This window comes from Syngnathoides biaculeatus, chromosome 15 (genome assembly GCF_019802595.1).
Source record: "Syngnathoides biaculeatus isolate LvHL_M chromosome 15, ASM1980259v1, whole genome shotgun sequence".
Classification (NCBI taxonomy): Eukaryota; Metazoa; Chordata; class Actinopteri; order Syngnathiformes; family Syngnathidae; genus Syngnathoides; species Syngnathoides biaculeatus.
The window spans coordinates 179,361-200,188 of NC_084654.1; the positions used below are offsets into that span (position 1 = coordinate 179,361).

Sequence of the window (20,828 nt, forward strand, 5' to 3'; positions counted from 1 at the left end):
AAATCCATCAGTCTTCATCTTCTGTTTCCGAAATGAACAGCTGGGAAAGTTCTCCATCAAACATGCCATGTTCCCTAATGCTTCTCCTGGCTATTCTTTGATCATTAATCCATTACTCGATTTCCAACTTGGACAACCTTTCCTTGTTTCCAAGGAAACTCAGCTTCATCTTCTTGACTTGGCAAAGCTCGTTTTCCTGCTTCCTCCACTAGTAAACCATGGGTTTGTTGATCTTGAACTGTCTCGCGGCTCCTTGATTCTCATGTTCCTCTGTGTAACTGATATCTTGCAGTTTCAACTGTGCTTTGTATGTGTCTCTTCGTAGGTGCTATTTTAGGGCATCCTTAGCCAAACCGATGTTGTCTTGCACATTTCCCATACTGGCACTACATACCTACTGGGGTGCTTCCCTTTAGCATCCTCTTTTACATTCACAGCCTTTAACGTCTGCATGCTGTCCTCAGTCACATCTGCCTTTGCTTTATCTAAGCAGCTTGTCAGCAGGAAATGCTCCCAGTCAGTCAAGCGGAGAGCTCATCGAATTCAGACAAGATTTCCAGATTTTGGAACTAATGCACAGATATGTCACCTCATCTATTTTGGAGAAAACTCGGGACTTTTAAGCGCGACTTATGGTTGTGAAAATATTGTATATTAATCAGTGATAAGGGATGAAAAGGAGCCACGAGTGGGGTCTTTACATGGCTATAGCAATAACTACATTGAAGCTGTGTTCTTATGGCAACTAATCTGACCATTATCATTTATTTCCTTGACTGTGGTTAAAAAAAAAAAAAATGGTGCAAGACCAAAAATATTTAACGAACTCAACAGGGATTCTGTCTGGGCCAGGGGCCTGTCCTGCTTTTTTTAATGCGTTACATAATTCTGATGGTTAAAGGAACATCAAGATTTTCTCTATTTAACTGAGAAAGGTTTAGATCCTTAATCTTCTTTTCCTTTCGGCTTGTCCCGTTAGGGGTCGCCACGGCGTGTCATTTTTTTCAATCTAAGCCTATCTCCTGAATCGTCCTCTCTACCACCAACTGCCTTCATGTCTTCTCTCACAATATCCATCAACCTTCTCTTTGATCTTCCTCTTGCTCATTTGCCTAGCAGCTCCATCCACAGCACCCTTCTACCAATATACACACTCTCTCACCACTGGACATGTTCAAACCATCGAAGTCTGCTCTCTCGAACCTTGTCTCCAGAGCATCCAACTTTGGTTGTCCCTCTAATGCGTTCATTGCTAATCCTATCCAACCTGCTCACTCCTAGCGAGAACCTCAACATCTTCATTTCTGCCACCTACTGTTGTCTCTTCAGAGCCACCGTCTCTCATCCATACATCATGGCTTGCCTCACCACTGTTTTATAAACTTTGTCCTTCATCGTTGCAAAGACTCTTCTGTCACATAACACAACAGACACTTTCCGCCAGCTGTTCCAATCTGCTTGGACCTATTTCTTCACTTCCTAACCAAACTCACCATTGCTCTGGATTAATTTCCCCAACTATTTGAAGTCGTCCACCCTCACAATCTCTTCTTCCTGGAGCCTCACTCTTCCCCCTCCACCCCTCTCATTCATATGCATATTTTCTGTTTTACTTCGGCTAATCTTCATTCCTGTCCTTTCCAGTGCATGTCTCCATATTTCTAATTGTTCTTCCACCTGCTCCCTGCTTTCACTGCATATCACAATATTATCTGCGGACATCATGGTCCAAGGGGATTCCAGTCTAACCTCATCTGTCAGCCTATCCATTACCACATCAAACAGGAAGGGACTCATAGCTGATCCCTGATGCAGTCCCACCTCCACCTTAAATTCTTCTGTCACACCTACGGCACACCCAACCACTCTTTTGCAGCCCTCATAACTGTCCTGTATTATTCTGACATATTTTTCCACCACACCAGACTTACACATGCAGTACCACAGTTCCTCCCTTGATACTCTGTCCTAGGGTTTCTCTAGATCAACAAAGACACATTGTAGCTCCTTCTGACCTTCTCTATACTTTTTCACTAACATCTTCAAGGCAAATAATGCATCTGTGGTACTCTTTCTAGACATGAAGTTAGTTTATTAGTGTTAGTACTTAGTTAGTAGTATTACTGTTAGTCTAGCCTCCACTACTCATTCCCATAACTTCATCAACTTTATTCCTCTATAGTTCCCACAGCTCTGCACATTATCTTGGTTCTTAAAAATGGGAACTAGCACACTTTTTCTCTATTCTTATGGCATCTTTTCGCCCACGAGTATTCTGTTGAATAAGTTGGTCAAAAACTCCACAGCCACCTCTCCAATTTGCTTCCATACCGCCACAGGTATGTCATCAGGACAAACTGTCTTTCCATTTTTCATCCTCTTTAGTGCCTTTCTAACTTTTCCCTTACTAATCATTGCCACTTCCTGGTGCTTCACATTTGCCTCTTCTGCTCTTCCTTCTCTCTCATTTTCTTCATTCATCAACTTTTTTTCATCTATTTAGCACACTACTGGCACCAGTCAACACATTTTCATCTCTATCCTTAATCACTCTTACCTGTTGCACATCCTTCCCATCTCTATCACTCTGTCTGGCCAGGTTCCTTTTTTCCGTCTTTCGTGTCCAATCTGATGTTCGTCGTCATATGCCTCTTGTTTAGCCTTCCCCACTTTTACCTTTGCCCTACATCTCAATGTATTCCTTCTGCCTCACCTCAGTCCTCTCAGTGCCCCACTTCTTCTTCGCTAATCTCTTTCCTTGTATAACTTCCTGTATTTTGGGGTTCCACCAAGTCTCCTTCTCCCCTTTCCTACCAGAAGACACATCAAGTACTCTCCTGCCTGTCTCTCCGATCACCTTGGCTGTAGTAGTCCAGTCTTCCGGAAATTCCTACTGTCCATCGAGAGCCTGTCTCACTTCTTTCCAAAAGGTTGCACAACATTCTTCCTTTCTCAGCTTCCGCCACATGATTCTCTGCTCTACCTTTGCCTTCTAAAGCTTCCTACCCACAACCAGAGTAATCCTACACTCCACCATAACTATGCTGTCGAGCTACACTCTCCCCTACCACTATTTCACTGTCAGTAACCTTCAGATTACATCATCTGCACAGAATATAATCCACCTGCGTCCTTCTACCTCCGCTTTTGTAGGTCACTCTATGTTCCTGCCTCTTCCTGAAAAAAGTGTTGACTCCTGCCATTTCCATCTGTTTTTCAAGGTCCATCACCATCTGTCCCTCAAAGTTCCTTTCCTGGATGCCGTACCTACCCATCACTTCTTCACCCTCCCTTTTTCCTTCACCAACATGTCCATTACAATCTCCACCAATCACAACTCTCTCTCTATCTGGGATGCTCAGAACTACTTCATCTTGTTCCTTCAAAAATTTCTCTTTCAACTCCAGTTCACATGCTACCTGTGGGGCATAGCTGCTTATCACATTATACATAATACCGTCAATTTTATATTTCAGCCTCATCAGTCGATCTGATACCCTTTTCACCTCCAAGACATTCTTAGCCAGCCAAACCTACTACATTTCTCCCATCTACTCCATGGTAAAACTATTATGACCATGCTCCTAAACTTCTAGCTTTGCTCCATTTCCACCTGCCCTTTTGGATGCACAATATATGAACCTTTCTCCTACTAATCATCATGTCAACCAACTCCTGAGCTTTTCCTGTCATAGTCCCAACAATCAAAGTACCAACACACAGTTGAAGGCTCTTTGCATTCCTCTTCTTCTTCTGCCGATGAATCTGCTTTCCTCCTCTTCCTTGTCTTCGACCCACAGTAGCTGAAATTCCAATGATACCCTGGAGTTTAACGGTACCAGGGGTGGGCATTGTTAGCCCAGGCCACCACTAATCCGGTATGGTATCCTTTAGATGAACGCTCATATTTGTTTGGCACAGTGTTATGCCGGATGCCCTTCCTGACGCAACTCTCTCCATTTATCCGGGCTTGGGATCATCTTACAGATTGCACTGCCTTGTGCCCCCATAGGGTTGCATTGTTTAGATCTTTAAAGGGCCACTGACATGCCTATAAACATTGTGTAAAGCGGCCTGGCTCGGCGCCACTATGAGCTACCGTGCCGTGATCGGCGGACGCAGGGCCGATGCCGTGATTGGCGGATGGGGCAACGAAGCCGTGATTGGCGGATCGGGCACCGAAGCCGTGATCAGCGGACGCGCTGCCGAACCCGTGATCGGCGGACACGCCACCGGAACCTTGATCAGTCGGCGAAAAGTATGAAGACTGAATCCATCCTCCTAAGTGTTCAAGCAATATCCAGCAAAACAACAAGTCACGAAACACGAAAGAACAAAGAGGTCCCTTCCCACAGGGAAAACTGGTATAAACAAACGAGGCCACCTGAGTGGGCGTCTGCTGATAATTTATATGTAATACATACATATTTCTATGTATATGGCTATTAGCTACAACTACTGATCATTTCGTGTAAGTAACGATAACCACTGGCTAAATGTAAGCGTACTGTACTGTCCAACTCAGAGCATACTATAAATGTGATCTTTAAACGCAGAACGATACCGAAGGTTTCGATTTTTGTTTTACGCCTCGGCTACTCAGTCTCTCGTACAAACAACAACAAACGACTCAGAATTGTGTGCAAGCAGTATCAGATGTTTAAACGTGTTTGAATTAGATTATTTCGTCAACAAAGTGTACGTAAATTTCTTGAGGCACATACCAATCTATATTTTGGGTGCGAAACACCTATTTTTCGAACATGGGAAGCATTAGAAAATTCCTCCTCTTCACTTCCTATCTCTTCCACAGAGCATTCCATAAAAACTTCTTCATCAATGCTGTCTATCTCCTCGAGATCCCACTTGCAGCGTGTATGATTGTCTTTGCAGGAAGCCATTTTCTTTACTGGGGCTGTCTTTGTGTGACATCACACGGAGCAGCTCAACTGAGCCTCGGTTTGAAACAGACATGGGAGCCAATTCGAATTACAAAGAAAATGTGCACTTTGGCGCTAATTTATTCCATTTCTGTTGTGTTGAGAATTTTAAAAATATTTTTAATGACATTTTAGCTCCATTTGTATGAAAGACAAATAAAATAAATTTTCTCCTGGATTAGCACTTTAATGAAAGTTTCAATTCCTTTATGATCTGAGTTGTTTGAAAAAGTATGTAAGTATGTAAAATTTGCAAAAAACGTCACTTATTTCAAGTGTACAGTTGCTGTTTGTATGGTGAAAAAAATGTAATGACTTTTTCTTTATTGTGCTGCAGTTGATTCACAATGAATTGTCCCAATTTATTATTGTGCGCAAAATTTGTGTGTCTTAACCATTGTAGAAAACCTGGTCTTTTAGTTAAGATGGCTCATTGATGTTTTGACTTATTGAGTTGATTTTTAAGCGTATCTTTTGCACGACTTACATATTCTTCTTTGAGGTATTTAACTTTTTCCTCAATTCTGTTTTGGAATTTTTTTTCTCATAGGAAGAATATACTATTCTACCTCTCAAAACAGCTTCCCTGGTTTCTTAAAAAAGATATGGGGATTAGTTTGTAGAAGCATTGAATTTCAGAAATTCATCCTCTTCCTCCCTGACAGAAAAACCAAAATCCGGTTCCTTCAATAGGGACCCGTTGAAGCGCCATATAGGTGAATTTGATTAAATTTTTTATTAAGAGAAATTGGTGTGTGTGATTGCTGATGATGATTGGACGTATTTTGGGAGTAATCCTTTGAGTTGCCGAGGTATTTGAAAGAAAACATCTGTTCTTGAGAGTTTTGCGGCACTCAGGACCTCCTAGCGAAGAAAAGTGTACTAGGAGGATGTAAATAGCGTTTAAAGTGCATGTTTTGTGTCAATTATTTCATGAGTCATTGTGTTTATTTTAGTATTTGCTAGTTATTCTACTGTGTTTGCTGTGGTGTGATTATTTTAGTTTCGATGTGACATCGTGAGTGCATACAACATCGTAATGACCTGCCTACACAGGCAGTGTGTGGGGCAATGTAAGCTTCTTCTGCTTACAGATATGAAATGCAATTGTTCCTCACTGCCTTGTGAGCACCATCATATGGAATCTTACAGACACGCTAAAACCCTTGCTTGCATGTATGCTAGCAGTGTAACTACTGTAGTTTGTTTGAGTGTCCTTTGTTGGACAAGTCACACAACAACAACTGCAAATGTTGGAACTCCGTATGTAATATAAGGTGCACCACATTGTAATGTACCATGTCTCATGTGCCACCCTCAAAAACAGCAGAAGTTACGTGCCATTATGGCGTGAATGAATCCATGGTGCACTACATAAAATTTGTAAAACCACTTCAATAACTTTTAATAAGGAACCAAAACGTGTGGTGACAACTTAAAGTTATCTCATATTTGCTCTATTGTTTTGCTTATAATGCTTAATGCTAGACATGCTTAAATAATGTGATGCGATGAAAAAAGGCTCATTGTGCAGGATGGAGTGGACCTCCCAATGGTGAGAAAAGTAGAGAAGATGGTGCCTACTGGTGTGCCATCCTCCGGCATGTTCTTCCTGATACTGTTTACGTTTGTGTGTTTTTTTGGTTGTTTCGTGACTCAAGTACACAAAAACTACTGGCTAATAATTAGAAAGTCTTCTCCAGACTTTTTTTCGACTGCACTCGCAAATTTGCTGAATCTTCTCCCGGAGTTACTCATCAGCGCTCTCTACAAAGCTTTGCGTCTATGCCACCGCAGGGGCACGCGAGCCGGTCCACAAGTTGAACTGCGAATGACGGGAGACAGACTGGCGCTTCAGTTGATTCATCTAACAAATCTACGCTCCCTAGCCAACAAAATGGATGAAGTTGAGCTTCTGATCAAAACTTGGAAAGACCTTGGACCTTATCCCACCCTGTGCTTCACAGAGACTTGGCTTTGTGGACACGTCCCCGACGGCGCCGTTACACTACCCAATTTTCATCTTTTTTGCGCCGAGAGCATTGCGGAAATCGAAAGCCGGTGGAGTATCTTTTTATATCAATGAAAAATGATAACACAGAAAATACACAGCTCAGCACACACTGCAGCCCACTTTTGGAGTCATTGTTCTTGAACTGTAAGCAGTTTAACTCCTTGCGTGAATTTGCCTTTCATTCTCATAGGTGTTCCATTCCACCTCAAGCTAGCATGGACACACCACTGCTAACGCTTGGCAAGCAGGTAAACGAGATTGCAAAAAAACAACCAGATTCATCGCTCATTATCCTAGGAGATTTTAACAGAGCTAAACTTAATAATAATACCCAATAAAGCTAATTGTGATTCTGAAACACAGAGGACTTCAAAGGGTTGCGTCGGGAATATTTTGCGCTTTCCAGTAGAAGACATCCCATGTTTGCTTTGTTTGTCACAGTTGCTTACGGTTGCTTTGTTTATCGACTCATGCTTGCTTTGTTCAGACGGTTGTTTGCGGTTGCTTTGTTTATCACGTTGCCTGTGTTTGTTACATTGCCAACCCTCCGAAAGAAGTGAAAAGGTGGATTCGTGGAGATGTGGCCAGAACAGGCAGGAGATTGTCCTGTACACGTCCCCTGCATTCTCCTCACGAGCAAAAGTTCCTCTTGTCTTCCTATCTCCAATATCATACATTAAATGTCCTAGGTTGTGTGAAACTGACAAAGCACCTCCAGCAGAAGATTTTCCGAGTGAGGAATGTTAGTTCCGTACTGCAATAAAAATTGTATTGTCTTGTTGTTGTTTAACTAGACACTTGTACTCTTGTATTTTTTTGTCTCAAGTATGCAAAGTATAAATACTGGACTGTTGACATATTTTAAACATTCTGGTCCACACACACACACACACGCACACACACTAAACAACTCCCCATCTCAAAGGTAAAAAACTCAACTTTGTTGCGAGTGCCTCCAGCAGAAGAGTCTCTGAGTGATGAATGGGAACTATACCGTAGGCATGTCAAACAGCCTGTTGGGTGATTTGATCCGATCCGGCACAATTTCTGAGTATGTCAAAAAAGAAGCAAGTTTCGAGCTATTAATCAAAAGTTGTGATTTTTTTTTTAAATGAATGCAAAGCAAATGCTCCCTACGGCCGCTCGAGAGCAGTATATGTGTAAAATCGGTCACGCTGTCACATCCGGCACTGACACAAGTTAGTCATAGAAAATAAACATTCGCAAAGTGATGTGTTCAAGTAAAAATAAACTGTCACTCTTGCTTCACCATGACTACAAAGGTTCTACCCATGTTTGAGACTACTTATCTTTGTGAACAATAATCAAACAAAGCAGAGCTCAAGGTCAACAAATCAAACTTGAATGACATTGTTAAATGTACTGCTAATCAGGATTTCACTCCAATCGATACACTTGTGAACGTAAAAAGATCACAAGTTTCAGCAGCCAGTACAGTGAGAGAAAGAAAAAAAGTGTGATGACATGAAATTCGTTTGCACTCATGAATACAGATCATAAAAAATAAGATCAATCTGGTTTCATATTAAAGACAATTAATATTGCGTAATATATTCTCACCTTCAGAAGGCCCAGCCTAATTTCATCTTTTGTAGTCTAATATTATTGACCATGCACTGCTATAGCCTATATATTTATTTGTTTATTTATTTCAAAGCAGTATGACAATTAAGGCGAAAATATTTTTCATAGCTCCCACTTGAGTTCGTTTAGTGTGGTGAGTTGGTTGAGGTGTAAAACTGCATTCACTCAACTGTTAAAATAAACCAGTTGTTAAAGCATTCACTGCTAAACATGAAAATATTTTTTTTCCATTGTTTGTGAAGAAATGTGTTGTGCTTAGAAAAGATCCCTTGTCATCCGTGATTATATGTATGGTCGGCTACAAATGTAGGCTGAATGACAAAGCATAGGACTGAAAAACAAAGTTAAAATATTTGGAGTTGATATTCTTTTACTGGTCCGGCCCACCTGAGAACATAAAGTCTGGATCTCGCCCCAGGGCCAAACTGAGTTTAACATGTCTGCTATACCGTAATATAATACAGTGAGTGTTTTATAATTTGTATTTACATTATAAATTTAAGGCGGTACAGTGGCTCAGCTGTAAAGTGTTGTCCTCACAGTTCTGAGGTCCTGGGTTCAATCCACATCCCAAAAACATTCAACATTAATTGGACACTCTAAATTGTCCCTAGGTGTGATTATGAGTGCAACTGTTGCCTGCCTCTATGTGCCCTGCGATTGGCTGGCAACCAGTTCAGGGTGTTGTGGGATTGGCTCTGCACTCCCATGAGCCTTGTGAGGATAAGTGGCAAAGAAAATGGGTGGACGGATATTCTCCCAGCTGCTTCACACTCAGCTGCGAACCCCTCCCAGGAGAGATGGAGATCACAGCTTGATGAACCCACCAGACCCACATCATCTGCAAACCAGACCAGACCCCTTTACACTCATCGCCTCCTATGAATTGTATCTGTAAAAATTATGAAGAGAATCATGACAAAGGCAGCCTTGGCGGAGGCCAGCTCTCACCATAAATGAGTGTGACTTATAGGGGGCAACCTTTGGCAGTGGTCATACAGGGACTGAACACCCCATATCATCGGGGTTCAGTACCCCATACTCCTGAAGCACCTCCCACATGACTCACCGAGGGACACGGTCGAACGACTTCTTCAAATCCATAGAAGCTGGATAGTGGATCAGATTTTCCACCAATCTCCTTCCATGCCTGGGTTTTTACCTCAGCAACCACCAAACTGCATTCTCCCTGGCCAGCTGGTACCTATCACCGTCCTTGGGAGTCCCACAGCCTAAAAAGGCCCCCTCACTGCATCCCTCACTGTCGGTGTGCACCAACATGTTTGGGGGTTGCTTCCACAACAGGCACTGACCACCTTCCCGACACAGCTCCGGACAGCTGCCTCAGCCATATAGGCGTGGAACATTGTCTACTCAGACTTATTCTCCCCCGCTTCTCCTAGAACATGAGCAACATTCTTTCCGAGGTGGGAGTTTAAACTCATTCTGACAAGGAAATCTGCCAGCTGTTTCCAGCAGACCATCATTACCCACCATCCACCTCTCTCTTCAACCGAGTATCCAAGACGTGGCCGCAAGTCCTATGAAATGACTACAAAGTGGATTATCTAACTGCGACCTATGGTGTACAGGTGCCAAGTGCACATGTGGTTAGCCCCACGGGTGCAGGCCTGGCCACCAGCGGACTGAAGCCCCAGACAAATTGCCTCCTAGAATCATCAGGACACACAAACCTCTTCACTACGATAAGGTGACGGCTCGAGGAGGGGTCCAGAACAGCAAGTATTTTTAAGTGCAGCAGATTTTTTTCTTGTAATCTTGGCCAGGTCTGTTTTGCCAAAATTCTGTGTCTGAGCTCCTAAACCATTTCCTTTGACATCATGATTGTCATTTGACAAGCACGGTGAGCTATAAAGTCTGATATAGCTGATATAGTGTGACTTTCCTGATCAAATCCACTCAGTATAATCAAACACAGCTTGGACTCCATTCAAGATGTAAAACCTTCTCAAGGACAATCACAAGACATGGACATAACGTGAGTTAAATATCTGTTAGAGCAAAATGTCTGAATACTTTTAGCTGTTTTATATTTCAATTTTTCTTTTTAATAAATCTGCAAAAATGTCAACAATTACATTTTTTCCAACAATATGTTGTGCTATGTTAAAGTTAAAGAGGAAAGAAATTAACTACAATGATTTTAGGAAATGGCTGCAATATAACAAAGATTGAAATTTTAAGGGGGTTTGTATGCTTTCCGTAACCACTGTATGTGCTTGTACCTAATGCAATTGGGGTTTTTTTTGCAGCAATTTGTTTTTGGTTGTCTTGAAACAGTTCTCTCTTCTTGCCCATCACGAGATGTGTCTTGACTCACACCTTGGCAATGAAACCTTTTTGTAGGACATCAGTTAAGACTGAACCATCTGATAGACATTTGCATTGATAAGGAGCCAAATTCGTGTTTTATTATTGATAGAGTTTAGGTGTTGTCCTGGCTTTCCATGCCATTTTGCAGATCCCTTTCTTCGAAATGTTGTGTACTTTTTTTTCTTGTGTCATTTTAACATTTTTACACACAACTTAATTTCTGATCTTATTTGTTCTACTTTCTTTGTATGTTTGGATTACGTGGGTTGTTCCCAACATATGGTGAAACTTTCCGGTCAATAGCACCTTTGAACAGTGGACACAGACATGACTTCAATTTAATATAAGTAATGGATACAAATGAAAGTTAACCAATGAAAAGCAGATATTCCTTTTGAATTGGGGTTCAACAGAATTATAAAATAAGAATAATGCAAGAAACAGGCCTGTAAAAAAAGATGGTACCCCTAGAAAAGGTTGAAAATAATTTATTTTGAGGACCATCATGATAAACTACGCATATTCTCTTATTTTCATCACAAGTATGTTGTAATCAGTTAGTCAGTATTTTTAAAAGGTCACAAGTAATCAATGTGCTGTTTGATGACATGGTGTGTACGACACTGAACATAGCCCAGTCTGTTTTACGAGTTTTTTTTTTTATATAATTCTGAACCACAATTTTAAAGTAATCTTTAATTTTTATAGTCAATTTTTATTGAATTTGTATTTATTCTTTGTCAGATTCAGGTCATTTTTGTGACCATTGAAGGTTTTTCTCTCATTAACAATGGGACATTTTTTAATTGTTAATTAGTATTTTGTGTCCAAGGTGGCTCGCTAACTGTGACAGTAGCACACATAAGCATACAGAACAGAACATACAGAACAAAATACTGTAGTTCCCCTTCATTTACCCATAGTAATGTTGAAGTGAAATGCTAATTACTAATATTTTTCCTGCTCATGATGTTGTCTTACTTTAATTAGTTTGTTTAAAGGTTGGATCACACATGAAGATTTGTTTTTAAATCTTGAAATTTCTCTGTTACAGACACCACATAAGTACGAAAAATTTCATTTAACAGTTGTGGACATGCTGTGTGTGGCATCCTCTGATAATCTTGGCACAGAACACCACACACATAAAGATTCAGTTACATCAGTGATCTCTAATCTAGTCTGCCAAGACAGAAACGTTATGAGATCAAGTGTGATCTAACAAATATGTCGATGAAGAAGCACTACCAAAAATGTTGAGGACTGTTGCAGGATGATGATGTCATCAGTAAAGACTACTTCTATAATACTTCTTCCCAAGTGATGAATGCACTGATATAAAATGTAAAATTGGAGAAGACATTTTTTAAATTTTATTTACAGCAGCTTCCTGGTTCCTGAGTCAGATCTCTTCTTGACTGGCTACATTCTCTTTCATGTCACAATTCAAAGAGTCATGACTTGGTGAGGTCTACTTGCCCCACTCATGAAGAAATGTGGTCATAAATATTGTACACATTTAATTGACCTTGACCAGTTAACATTGTTAATGTCGTGTTATTAAATAACAGACGTGAATCCCTTGTGTCTTTCAACGTGCGTGATCTTTATTTTCCTTTATGCCCGCCAACTCCCAAACTTACTTCCTTGTCGTCACCCACTGTCGCGCCCTGGTGACGTCAACACAATCACACCACATCTCCCCTTTCTAGAATCATTAGATAGACTGCCAATGATTCAACAGACCTTGAGGGTTATTCTGCCTCGTGGTTGGAAGGTCTGCTCCTGTCTGTACCTGTCCCCGACAGTCAAGCACAGACATAATATTTTAGCCTTAGCTTGAACAATTACTTCAACAAATCAATAACTCACCCAACAATCCTGCAGCTAAGTAAACATTTACATTACAAAAATATAGCATGAATCACATCACATTTCAACATTTTCTTTCTTTTTTTTTTTAATTTGAGTTCCTGCATTGTCTCTATCTCTACACAAAATCATAAATCCAACCTCGCTGGCTTCCTTACAGCCCTCCCGGACCTACTTCTGAGAGTAGGAGTAGATAGTGGCTCTGGAAGGTTCTGCGGTGGCGGTTTCTCTGTCAGTTGATCTGAACTGTCCCTCTGGGAATCCTCCACCGGAGTGGGTCAACACTGCTCCGGCGAGGCTCTCATGTGCATGAGATGACAACGGTTCCGTCTCATGGTTCCGTGGGGTCCATCTACTAGATACGAACATGGGGTGGCGTGACTACTGATGATGGCCCCTGATGTTTCTTGATCCACACCTCGTAGCCTGGGTCCAGTGCCTCGAGTTTCTGTGCACGATGCCACTGGTTAAACCATCGCACATCTTTCACTCGCTTCTCATTTTACTTCAACCGAACAGCTTCAAGATTTTGAATAACTGGACTCAGCAAGGCGGGAAGGACGGGCACTGTCGTCTGAAGCCTCCATGCCATGAGAAGCTGAGCTGGACTATACCCATTCTCCAAAGGGGTATTTCTGTAAGCAACTAAAGGCAGATGGGGGTTATCTGCTTTCTTCAAGAGACCTTTTATGGTCTGAACCCCTCATTCAGCCTCTGCATTGCCTTGTGGGTATCTTGGGCTGCTGGTGACATGCCGGAACCCGGAGGACTTTGCAAACGCTGAGAAACCCACTCCGGAAAACTGTGGCCCCCGATCTGAAACGAGAAGGTCTGGTATCCCATGACGTGCGTAGATTGACTTAAGGTGGTGGATCACGTCATTTGAACTTGTGGATGTCAGTAGAGCTAACTCCACATACCTTGACATGTAGTCCACATCAGCAGGTAGGTCTTACTCCCGAGCACAAACAAATCCGCTCCCAGCTTGTCCGATGGTCGGCCTAGCTACGGAGATGGCATCATTGGCTCTCTGTGGTTTTGCCTCTCCTTGCAGCATGTTTGGCAATTCGGAACCAACTCATTCAGCTGCTGGCTCAGCCCGGGCCACCACACTGAGTGTTGTGCCCTCCGTCTGGATTTCACCACACCTCGGTGACCTTCGTGTAATTTGGCAAGGACATTATTTCTCATCGCTGAGGGAACGACAAGTCTCTGTCCCTTCAGCAAGACACCATTCTGGACTGTGAGGAATGCCTGCTCTCCCCAATACAGCTTGAGTCCTGGCTCTTTGGGCCTGTTAACAGGCCAGCCGGCTGCGCACAGCTGCATCACACGTGCACACACACTGTTGCTTCTCTGCTGCTCCCTCAGCTCTTCCAGGTTGTTGACGGTCGCCAGCAGGTGCTCCATCACCATGTCCACGTAGATGTTGGTATCTTCCAACAGCTCCTTGTCTGGAGGCTTCTCATCCCTCTGCACAGGAGCTCGTGACAGTGTGTCATCTGTCCACAGGCACGTCCCTGCCACGTGAGTGATGGAATAAGAATAGCGCAGAGTCACATCCTGAAGCATTGGATCCGAGGAGGTAGAGCATCCAATGGCTGTGTACCCAGGAGACTTAGGAGGCGTTTGTGGTCTGTCTCCATCTAGAAATGTTTCCGTATGAGGAAGTTGCGGAACCTTTTGCAAGCCCATGTCAGTCCCAGAGCTTCCTTCTCCACTTGCGCATATCTCTGCTCTGTAGGTGTGAGAGCCCAAGATATGTAGGCTACTGGCCTCCACCTCTCATCCCATTTTTGGAGAGTACTCCTCCCAGTCCGTACGAAGACGTGTCTGCTGAGACCTTGGACTGTCCGTTGAGGTCATACATGGCCAGCACTCGTGTAGACATCAGTGCCTCCTTCAAGTCTTGAAAGGTGCACACCTGGTCGATGCCCCACACCCAGCAGTTCTTTTTAGACAAGAGGTGTTACATGTTACAGACAACGCCCTCCAGCCCGCCAGTGACCTCCGTCACCAGGCGGTTCTGAAAGTGTCCTGGGGTGGAAGCAATCCCAAAAGGCAGCCACTTCAAATAATAGCGCCCAAAGGGCGTAATGAAAGTTGTAAGTTTCGCTGCGTCTGGCGTCAGGGGAATTTGCCAAAACCCCATGTCTGCATCCAGTTTACTGAAAATCCTGGCTCCTGCCAGCATTCCTAGCATTTCCTCCACTGAAGGCAGGATATATTTCTCCCTGCACATGGAGTCATTTAGCTTGGTGAGATCTACACATATGTGCACAGCACCATTCTTTTTTTGGCACCACCACAATCCCCGCGCATCCTTCCGTAGGCTCCTCAATCCTGCAAATAACTCCGTCCATGCGGGACAATTCTTGCTTGACTTTGTCCAACAGCGGCAATGGAATCCTCCTTGGCGTTTTTAAAGAGAATGGTACAGCTCACGATTTCAGCTTGATCGTGCAAGGCTGACGTACTTCTCCAAGGCCGGTGTATAATTTCGGGTAATTCTCCTTTAATACCTCCACAGTGACATTGACTAAGCGTGCCACCAGCCCAGCCTACATCTCACAGACCTCCCCAGCAAGGCAGTATGCACATGGCGAGCAATGTAAACGTTCTCCTCGAAGCTTGCTTGAAGGTTACTTGCCAGGCGAACTCTTTCAAATCTCCGGATCCATTTCTCCCATTACTGGTGCTTTGAAAAGTTGAAGGGCTCCAGCGGCTGGATGTTGAAGGTAGCGCTCGGTCCGGCGGCAATTATCGGTTGCTGTGGCGCATTGTCCACCCGGGCGGGAGCTATGGCTACACTGGTCATATTTCCTCCTTCTAAAGTCATCCTTTCTCCACCGCCGTCCAAATGAAGCTCCGTTAGGTCCACTCCACGCTAACTATCCCACTTCTGAAACCATGTCGTGTTATTAAATAACATAGACCTGAGTCCCTTGTGTCTTTCAACGTGCGTGAGCTGTATTTTCCTTTATGCCCGCCAACTCCCTAACTTACTTCCTTGTCGTCACCCTGTTGACGTCAACACAATCACACTACAGTTAACATACCTCAGACTACAGGGCAATCTTGCAAAAGAATCTTATTATCCCTAAAATAGTCTGGCGATTGTCATCCATGGTCAGGATGGTTCAAAATCAGTACATCTTAAATATTGTCATGTGAATACCAGGCCTCAGTTGTCCTCCATCTATTCTCTTATAATGAGCATTGAAAACTTGAGTCTGTCAGATCAGATGGTAATGAACATTGAATCTGACAGTAATAATTTTCTCCTTATAGAGCTCGTGCACATCACCATTTTCACGGCGCCATATTGGCAGTCAGAAAGAGCTGTTCAACAGTGTGAGGGACACTGAATCAAAGCAGAATATTCACTTGTTGTGCTGTTGGTTGTTACAACAGACAAGACTGTCATGATCCTGCCGCTCCAGCCCGGGTTCTGCAGGTGTCCGCGCGGTTGCGCTGATTGGGAGGTGCACACCTGCGCCTCATGCAGCCTGATTATGCTGTGTATTTATATGACCCCGATGACGACTGGCCGGCACCAGTTCGTTGAGGTTCATGTCCTGTTCGAGTACTCCCGTATCCCTGATCGACAACCGGTGTGTACTGACCTTCGCCTGTTCTCCGACCAACCCCGTAAGCCTGACTCCGTTGACACTTCTGCCTGCTTTGATCGTTCTCCTGTGTACCGACTCCTGCCTGCCCGCTCACCTGTTCTCTTCGCCCGACGTCCCCACTACCGCTGCTGCACCTGACGGCCTGCCCGATCCCCGACCACGAAATAATAAACGTTTCTCCCCGAACTGCCTTGCATCGTCCGAGTCCTGCATTTGGGTCCTACTCCCGTTCCGATGGGTCGTGACAAAGACGGTATTCAATGAGGTCATTCTATAGAATACCAGCTGAAAAGACCAGAAAAGATAGATGGATTTCGGCAATTAAACGTGATGGATGATGCCCAACCAAATACACACGACTGTGTAGCGATCACTTCATTTCAGGAAGGAATTATTCTTCTCAATCTCAAATTCCCAAGAAGTATTTATAATGCTAAGATGGCTCACTTGGGAACAATGCGTTTAAAAAAAAACAAAAATAAACGACAGGCTGTCGTCTCCAACATACACGGACGCATTTTGCGGTCACACTTCGTTAAACCTCTCCCTGACTGATGGTTTTGTTTTGTTTTTTCAAATGCATTGTTCTCAAATGAGTCCAACAGGTATTTAAAAAAAAGAAACTAAACTGTCGCTAGGTCATAGGTTAACGTGTGGCCGCATCACGCTTCCGTGTACGAGGGGTGAAGCCTTTCGTAGCGGTTTATTTTCTTTTTTTTAAATACACATTGGACTTATTTGAGAACAATGCATATTTTAAAAAAAAAGTCTGTCATGGAGAGATTTATTTAAGTTTAACGTGTGGCCGCAAAATGCTTCTGTGTATGGAGGAGCCGACTCGCTGTCTGTTTTTTTTCCCAATCATAGTTAATGAATGCGAGTTTGTGTAAAACCGCGGGTCATTTCTTTAAATATTGGTATTTGTATGTATATATGTATGTATGTTTGTACAAATCTGAGTGGCTCCATCACTATGTGGGTTTTATCCTTGATTGAGAACAGATCCAGCAACGAAGTATTTGTATCTGTCCAGAATTTTTTACACTTTCAAACTCTTCCATGTACATCTCGACGACTTACTCACCAGATATATGTGTAGATCGGGTCATCCAAGACAAGCGGATGTGGGTTAACAGTCCAATTTCTTATCAGCGAAAACATCGACTTTACCATTAAATATGGGTCCTTCATGCCAAGTGTCTCTCATTTTTCCACATACCTTTGTTTATTATCACCGTCTAAATGTTTAACGGTATCGGACAAAAGTCTGGGCGTCGTACTATAAGACTTATTTTTGTGTCGTCTCCAACTGATTTAGCATTGAACAATGCTGTGCTTGACCGGCAGTATGGCCAGTCACGTGACTTCGGTGACGTAGGTGCACGAGCTCTATTGTAAGTGACTACGCTTTAGTTATGGAAATGTATTCACTCTGTCTAGTGTGATCAATGCCTTGTCATCCTGACAGTACATTGCAAACAATGTCCCTGCAACAGTAACCTGTCCCATGTAATCTGAGTAATCTGTATCTATGACAAAATGTCCAAATCCAGATCTTGGGTGAGACTGGGGTGAGTTGAGGTCAGTCACTGATTGCGTAGTGATACACAAGCCTATCTTTGGTGCAGGAACCGTGAGATCAATTCCCTTTCAGTGATGGTGTGAATAAGTGCTCTGTGACTGATTGGCAACCAGTTCAGGGAATAGACTGCTTTTCACCCAAAGTTAGCTGGGATAGGCCTCAGCACTCCCGCAACCCTTGTGTGGATAACCATCTTGGAAAATGGAATGGAATTGAAAGTTGAGGTCACTCATGAAAGGGATGGGCCAAAGCCTTCGAGAACCTATCCATACCGAGCAAAACCACATAAAATGAACAGAGTTGGGTCTGTGACACTCTACATGTGACACTGAGCAATTTTGAGATTTGCGTCACTGCCACACACGGTTGTCATAGGGAACCATTGGTACCAACATGCAAATGATTTTCATGTTTAAGGTTGGAATTCATTTATTTTTGATTGCAAGATACAGGCACAAAAATGAATTACATTTGTTTTTTTTTTTTTCTTCATCAGACCATTACCTCTGCGCTTGGATTTGGAAAGATCCAGAGGAAGACATTTGAAGAGGCCTTCCTACAGCAGGATTTGAGCGTAGGTTTAGACGAATATATTTTTTTAAAACTTCTTTTGTCAACAGAAAACCTGCAATTATATAAGGTCTACATAACTGACTATTGGAAGAAATACAACTTTGCTGTTAAGTCATTGATAATGTCTGATATGGCTAACTTTGGTGAAGGATGATGGATTTAATCCCTCGTGATGCTCTGCTGGGCCTTCAGTTCCTGCTTGTCTTGGGGCAGGTTTCCTTTCAATTTTGGCTTCAACAAGTGAAATGCACACTGGATCAGCTTCAGGTCTGATGATTGACTCTGCCATGACATAACATTCCATTCTTTACCTTAAAAAAAACATAGCTTTCCCAGGATGTTTCGGCTCATTGTCCATCTGCATTGTGAAATGTCGTCCAATGGGTTCTGAAGAAATTGATTTGAGCAGGTCCTGCTGCTTTATTCAGCAGCAGCATCAACAGTAAATAAAAGGAAACCAGCTCCACTGCCAGCCATACATGCCTATATATGACACTGTCATCACAATGGGTCACTCAAAAATAGGAAGTCCAGATAAAATGTATCCAAACATCTAAAAAAGCCTTCAAAGTTCTGAAACAACATCATGTGGACAGATGAGACAAAGATCAACTTGTTCCAGAGTGATGAGAAGAGAAGAATATGGAGAAGGAAGAACTCCTCATGATAGAAAACATACCTTGACCCACTTCAGCAGTGACGCAGGGTGGTCAGCCAAATGCTTCAGACAGTGCTTCGCAGTGAAGTTGGACAATGACCAAAAAAAAATAACGTGAAAGTATTTAAAGAGTTATTCAAGACAAGAAGTGGTATTTTATACAATGGGCAAGACAGTCACCTGACCCGAATCCATTTGAGCATGCATTTTCTTGATGAAGAAAAAAAACCCCAGGAACAAGAAAACTCAAGACAGGAGGAATAGAAGCCTGCCAGAGCATCATCAGGAATGAAGTCCAGCATTTGGTGATTGTGGATTCCTATATATATATATTATATATATATATATATATATATATATATATATAATATATATATATATACATACATCATTTTAACTGCTTCTAATTTAATATTTTCTGTTACTTTCTTAAAAGATCATGGACATTGATTTATTGCACGTCAACCTTTGCATGGAGGGTGTCCATCTGAAGGAATTGTTCACTATCCACTGGTTGTGTGAGTTCGGTCTTGTGGAGAACATAGAACTAGTGGTGGAAGAGTATCGCCAGATCAGGGGACTGCTGGTATGTACTGCATAGTGAGAAAACAACCATTGGCCATATTACAGGATATAATTTCAAACCACTGCTGCAACCACATATAGTGCAACCTCAAACATACATTCCACATACACACATAACCACATACATTCCATGACAATGGTGAAACAAAATTTTCCATTGAGGTCAATTATAGATTCAAAGTTTTGTTTAAGTGAACCGTTGCCATCATAAAATATTTTCATCACTTCACAGACAACGATTTAAAGGAAACATACAATGCCATAAAAAAGTATCCACCCCCTTCCTGATCACACTCAAAGGTTTCAAATAATCAAACCAATTTTAATAGCACTCAGAGACAACCCAAAGAAATACAAAATGCAGTTTTCAAATGACAATTCAATTTATTAGGGCACAAAAAAAATCCCAAACTTTTTGATCCTCTTTGAAAAAGTAATTGCCCCCTGAACCTAATAACATGTTGTGCCACCCTTGTCAGCAATAGCTGAAATCAAGCGGTTGCGGTAATTGGTGATGAGTCTTTGACATTGCTTTGGAGGCATATTAACCGACTAAGAATTGTTTCAATCCTGCCATTTTGGAGGGTTTTCTAGCATGAACTGTCTGTTTAAATTAACACCACAACATGTCAATTAGATTTGAATCGAGACTTTGACTTAGCCACTCCAAAACCTTAATCCATCGATCCACCTTCTATCGTTTTTCCTGGTCGGGTTGCCGGGTGGAGTAGCTTTATCAGGGATGACCTTACTTCCCTTTCCCCAGCCAATTCATCCATCTTTTCTGGAAGGATCCCGAAGTGTTCCCAGGTCAGACGAGAGATATCGTCTCTCCAGCGTGTCCTGGGTCACCCCCAGGGTCTTTTTCTGGTGGGACATGCCCAGAAGACCTCACCAGGGAGGCATCTGGGATTAGATGCCCCAGGCACCTCATCTCGTTCCCCTCAATGGGGAGGAACAGCGGCTCGATACTGAGCCCCTCTTGGATGACCGAGCTTCTCACCCTATGTTTTAAAACATTTCTGATACCTCG

The 20,828-nt window shown here is 42.6% G+C and overlaps 1 protein-coding gene across 10 annotated transcripts in view; it reads left to right on the top strand.

The window, feature by feature from the left end:
* ak7b (adenylate kinase 7b) overlaps window positions 1-20,828 on the top strand; it is a 170,402-nt gene that overhangs the window by 62,431 nt on the left and 87,143 nt on the right. For 9 of the 10 annotated variants that reach the window (XR_009798358.1, XM_061843135.1, XM_061843129.1 and 6 more), the window contains 2 exons: window positions 18,476-18,553; window positions 19,647-19,796. Coding sequence is in view for 9 of the 10 variants with exons in the window: in XM_061843135.1 (XP_061699119.1) it covers window positions 18,476-18,553; window positions 19,647-19,796 (228 nt within the window). In the remaining variant the exon portion in view is untranslated. The remainder of the gene's footprint in view (window positions 1-18,475; window positions 18,554-19,646; window positions 19,797-20,828) is intronic. The other variant, XM_061843134.1, reaches the window with a different exon arrangement.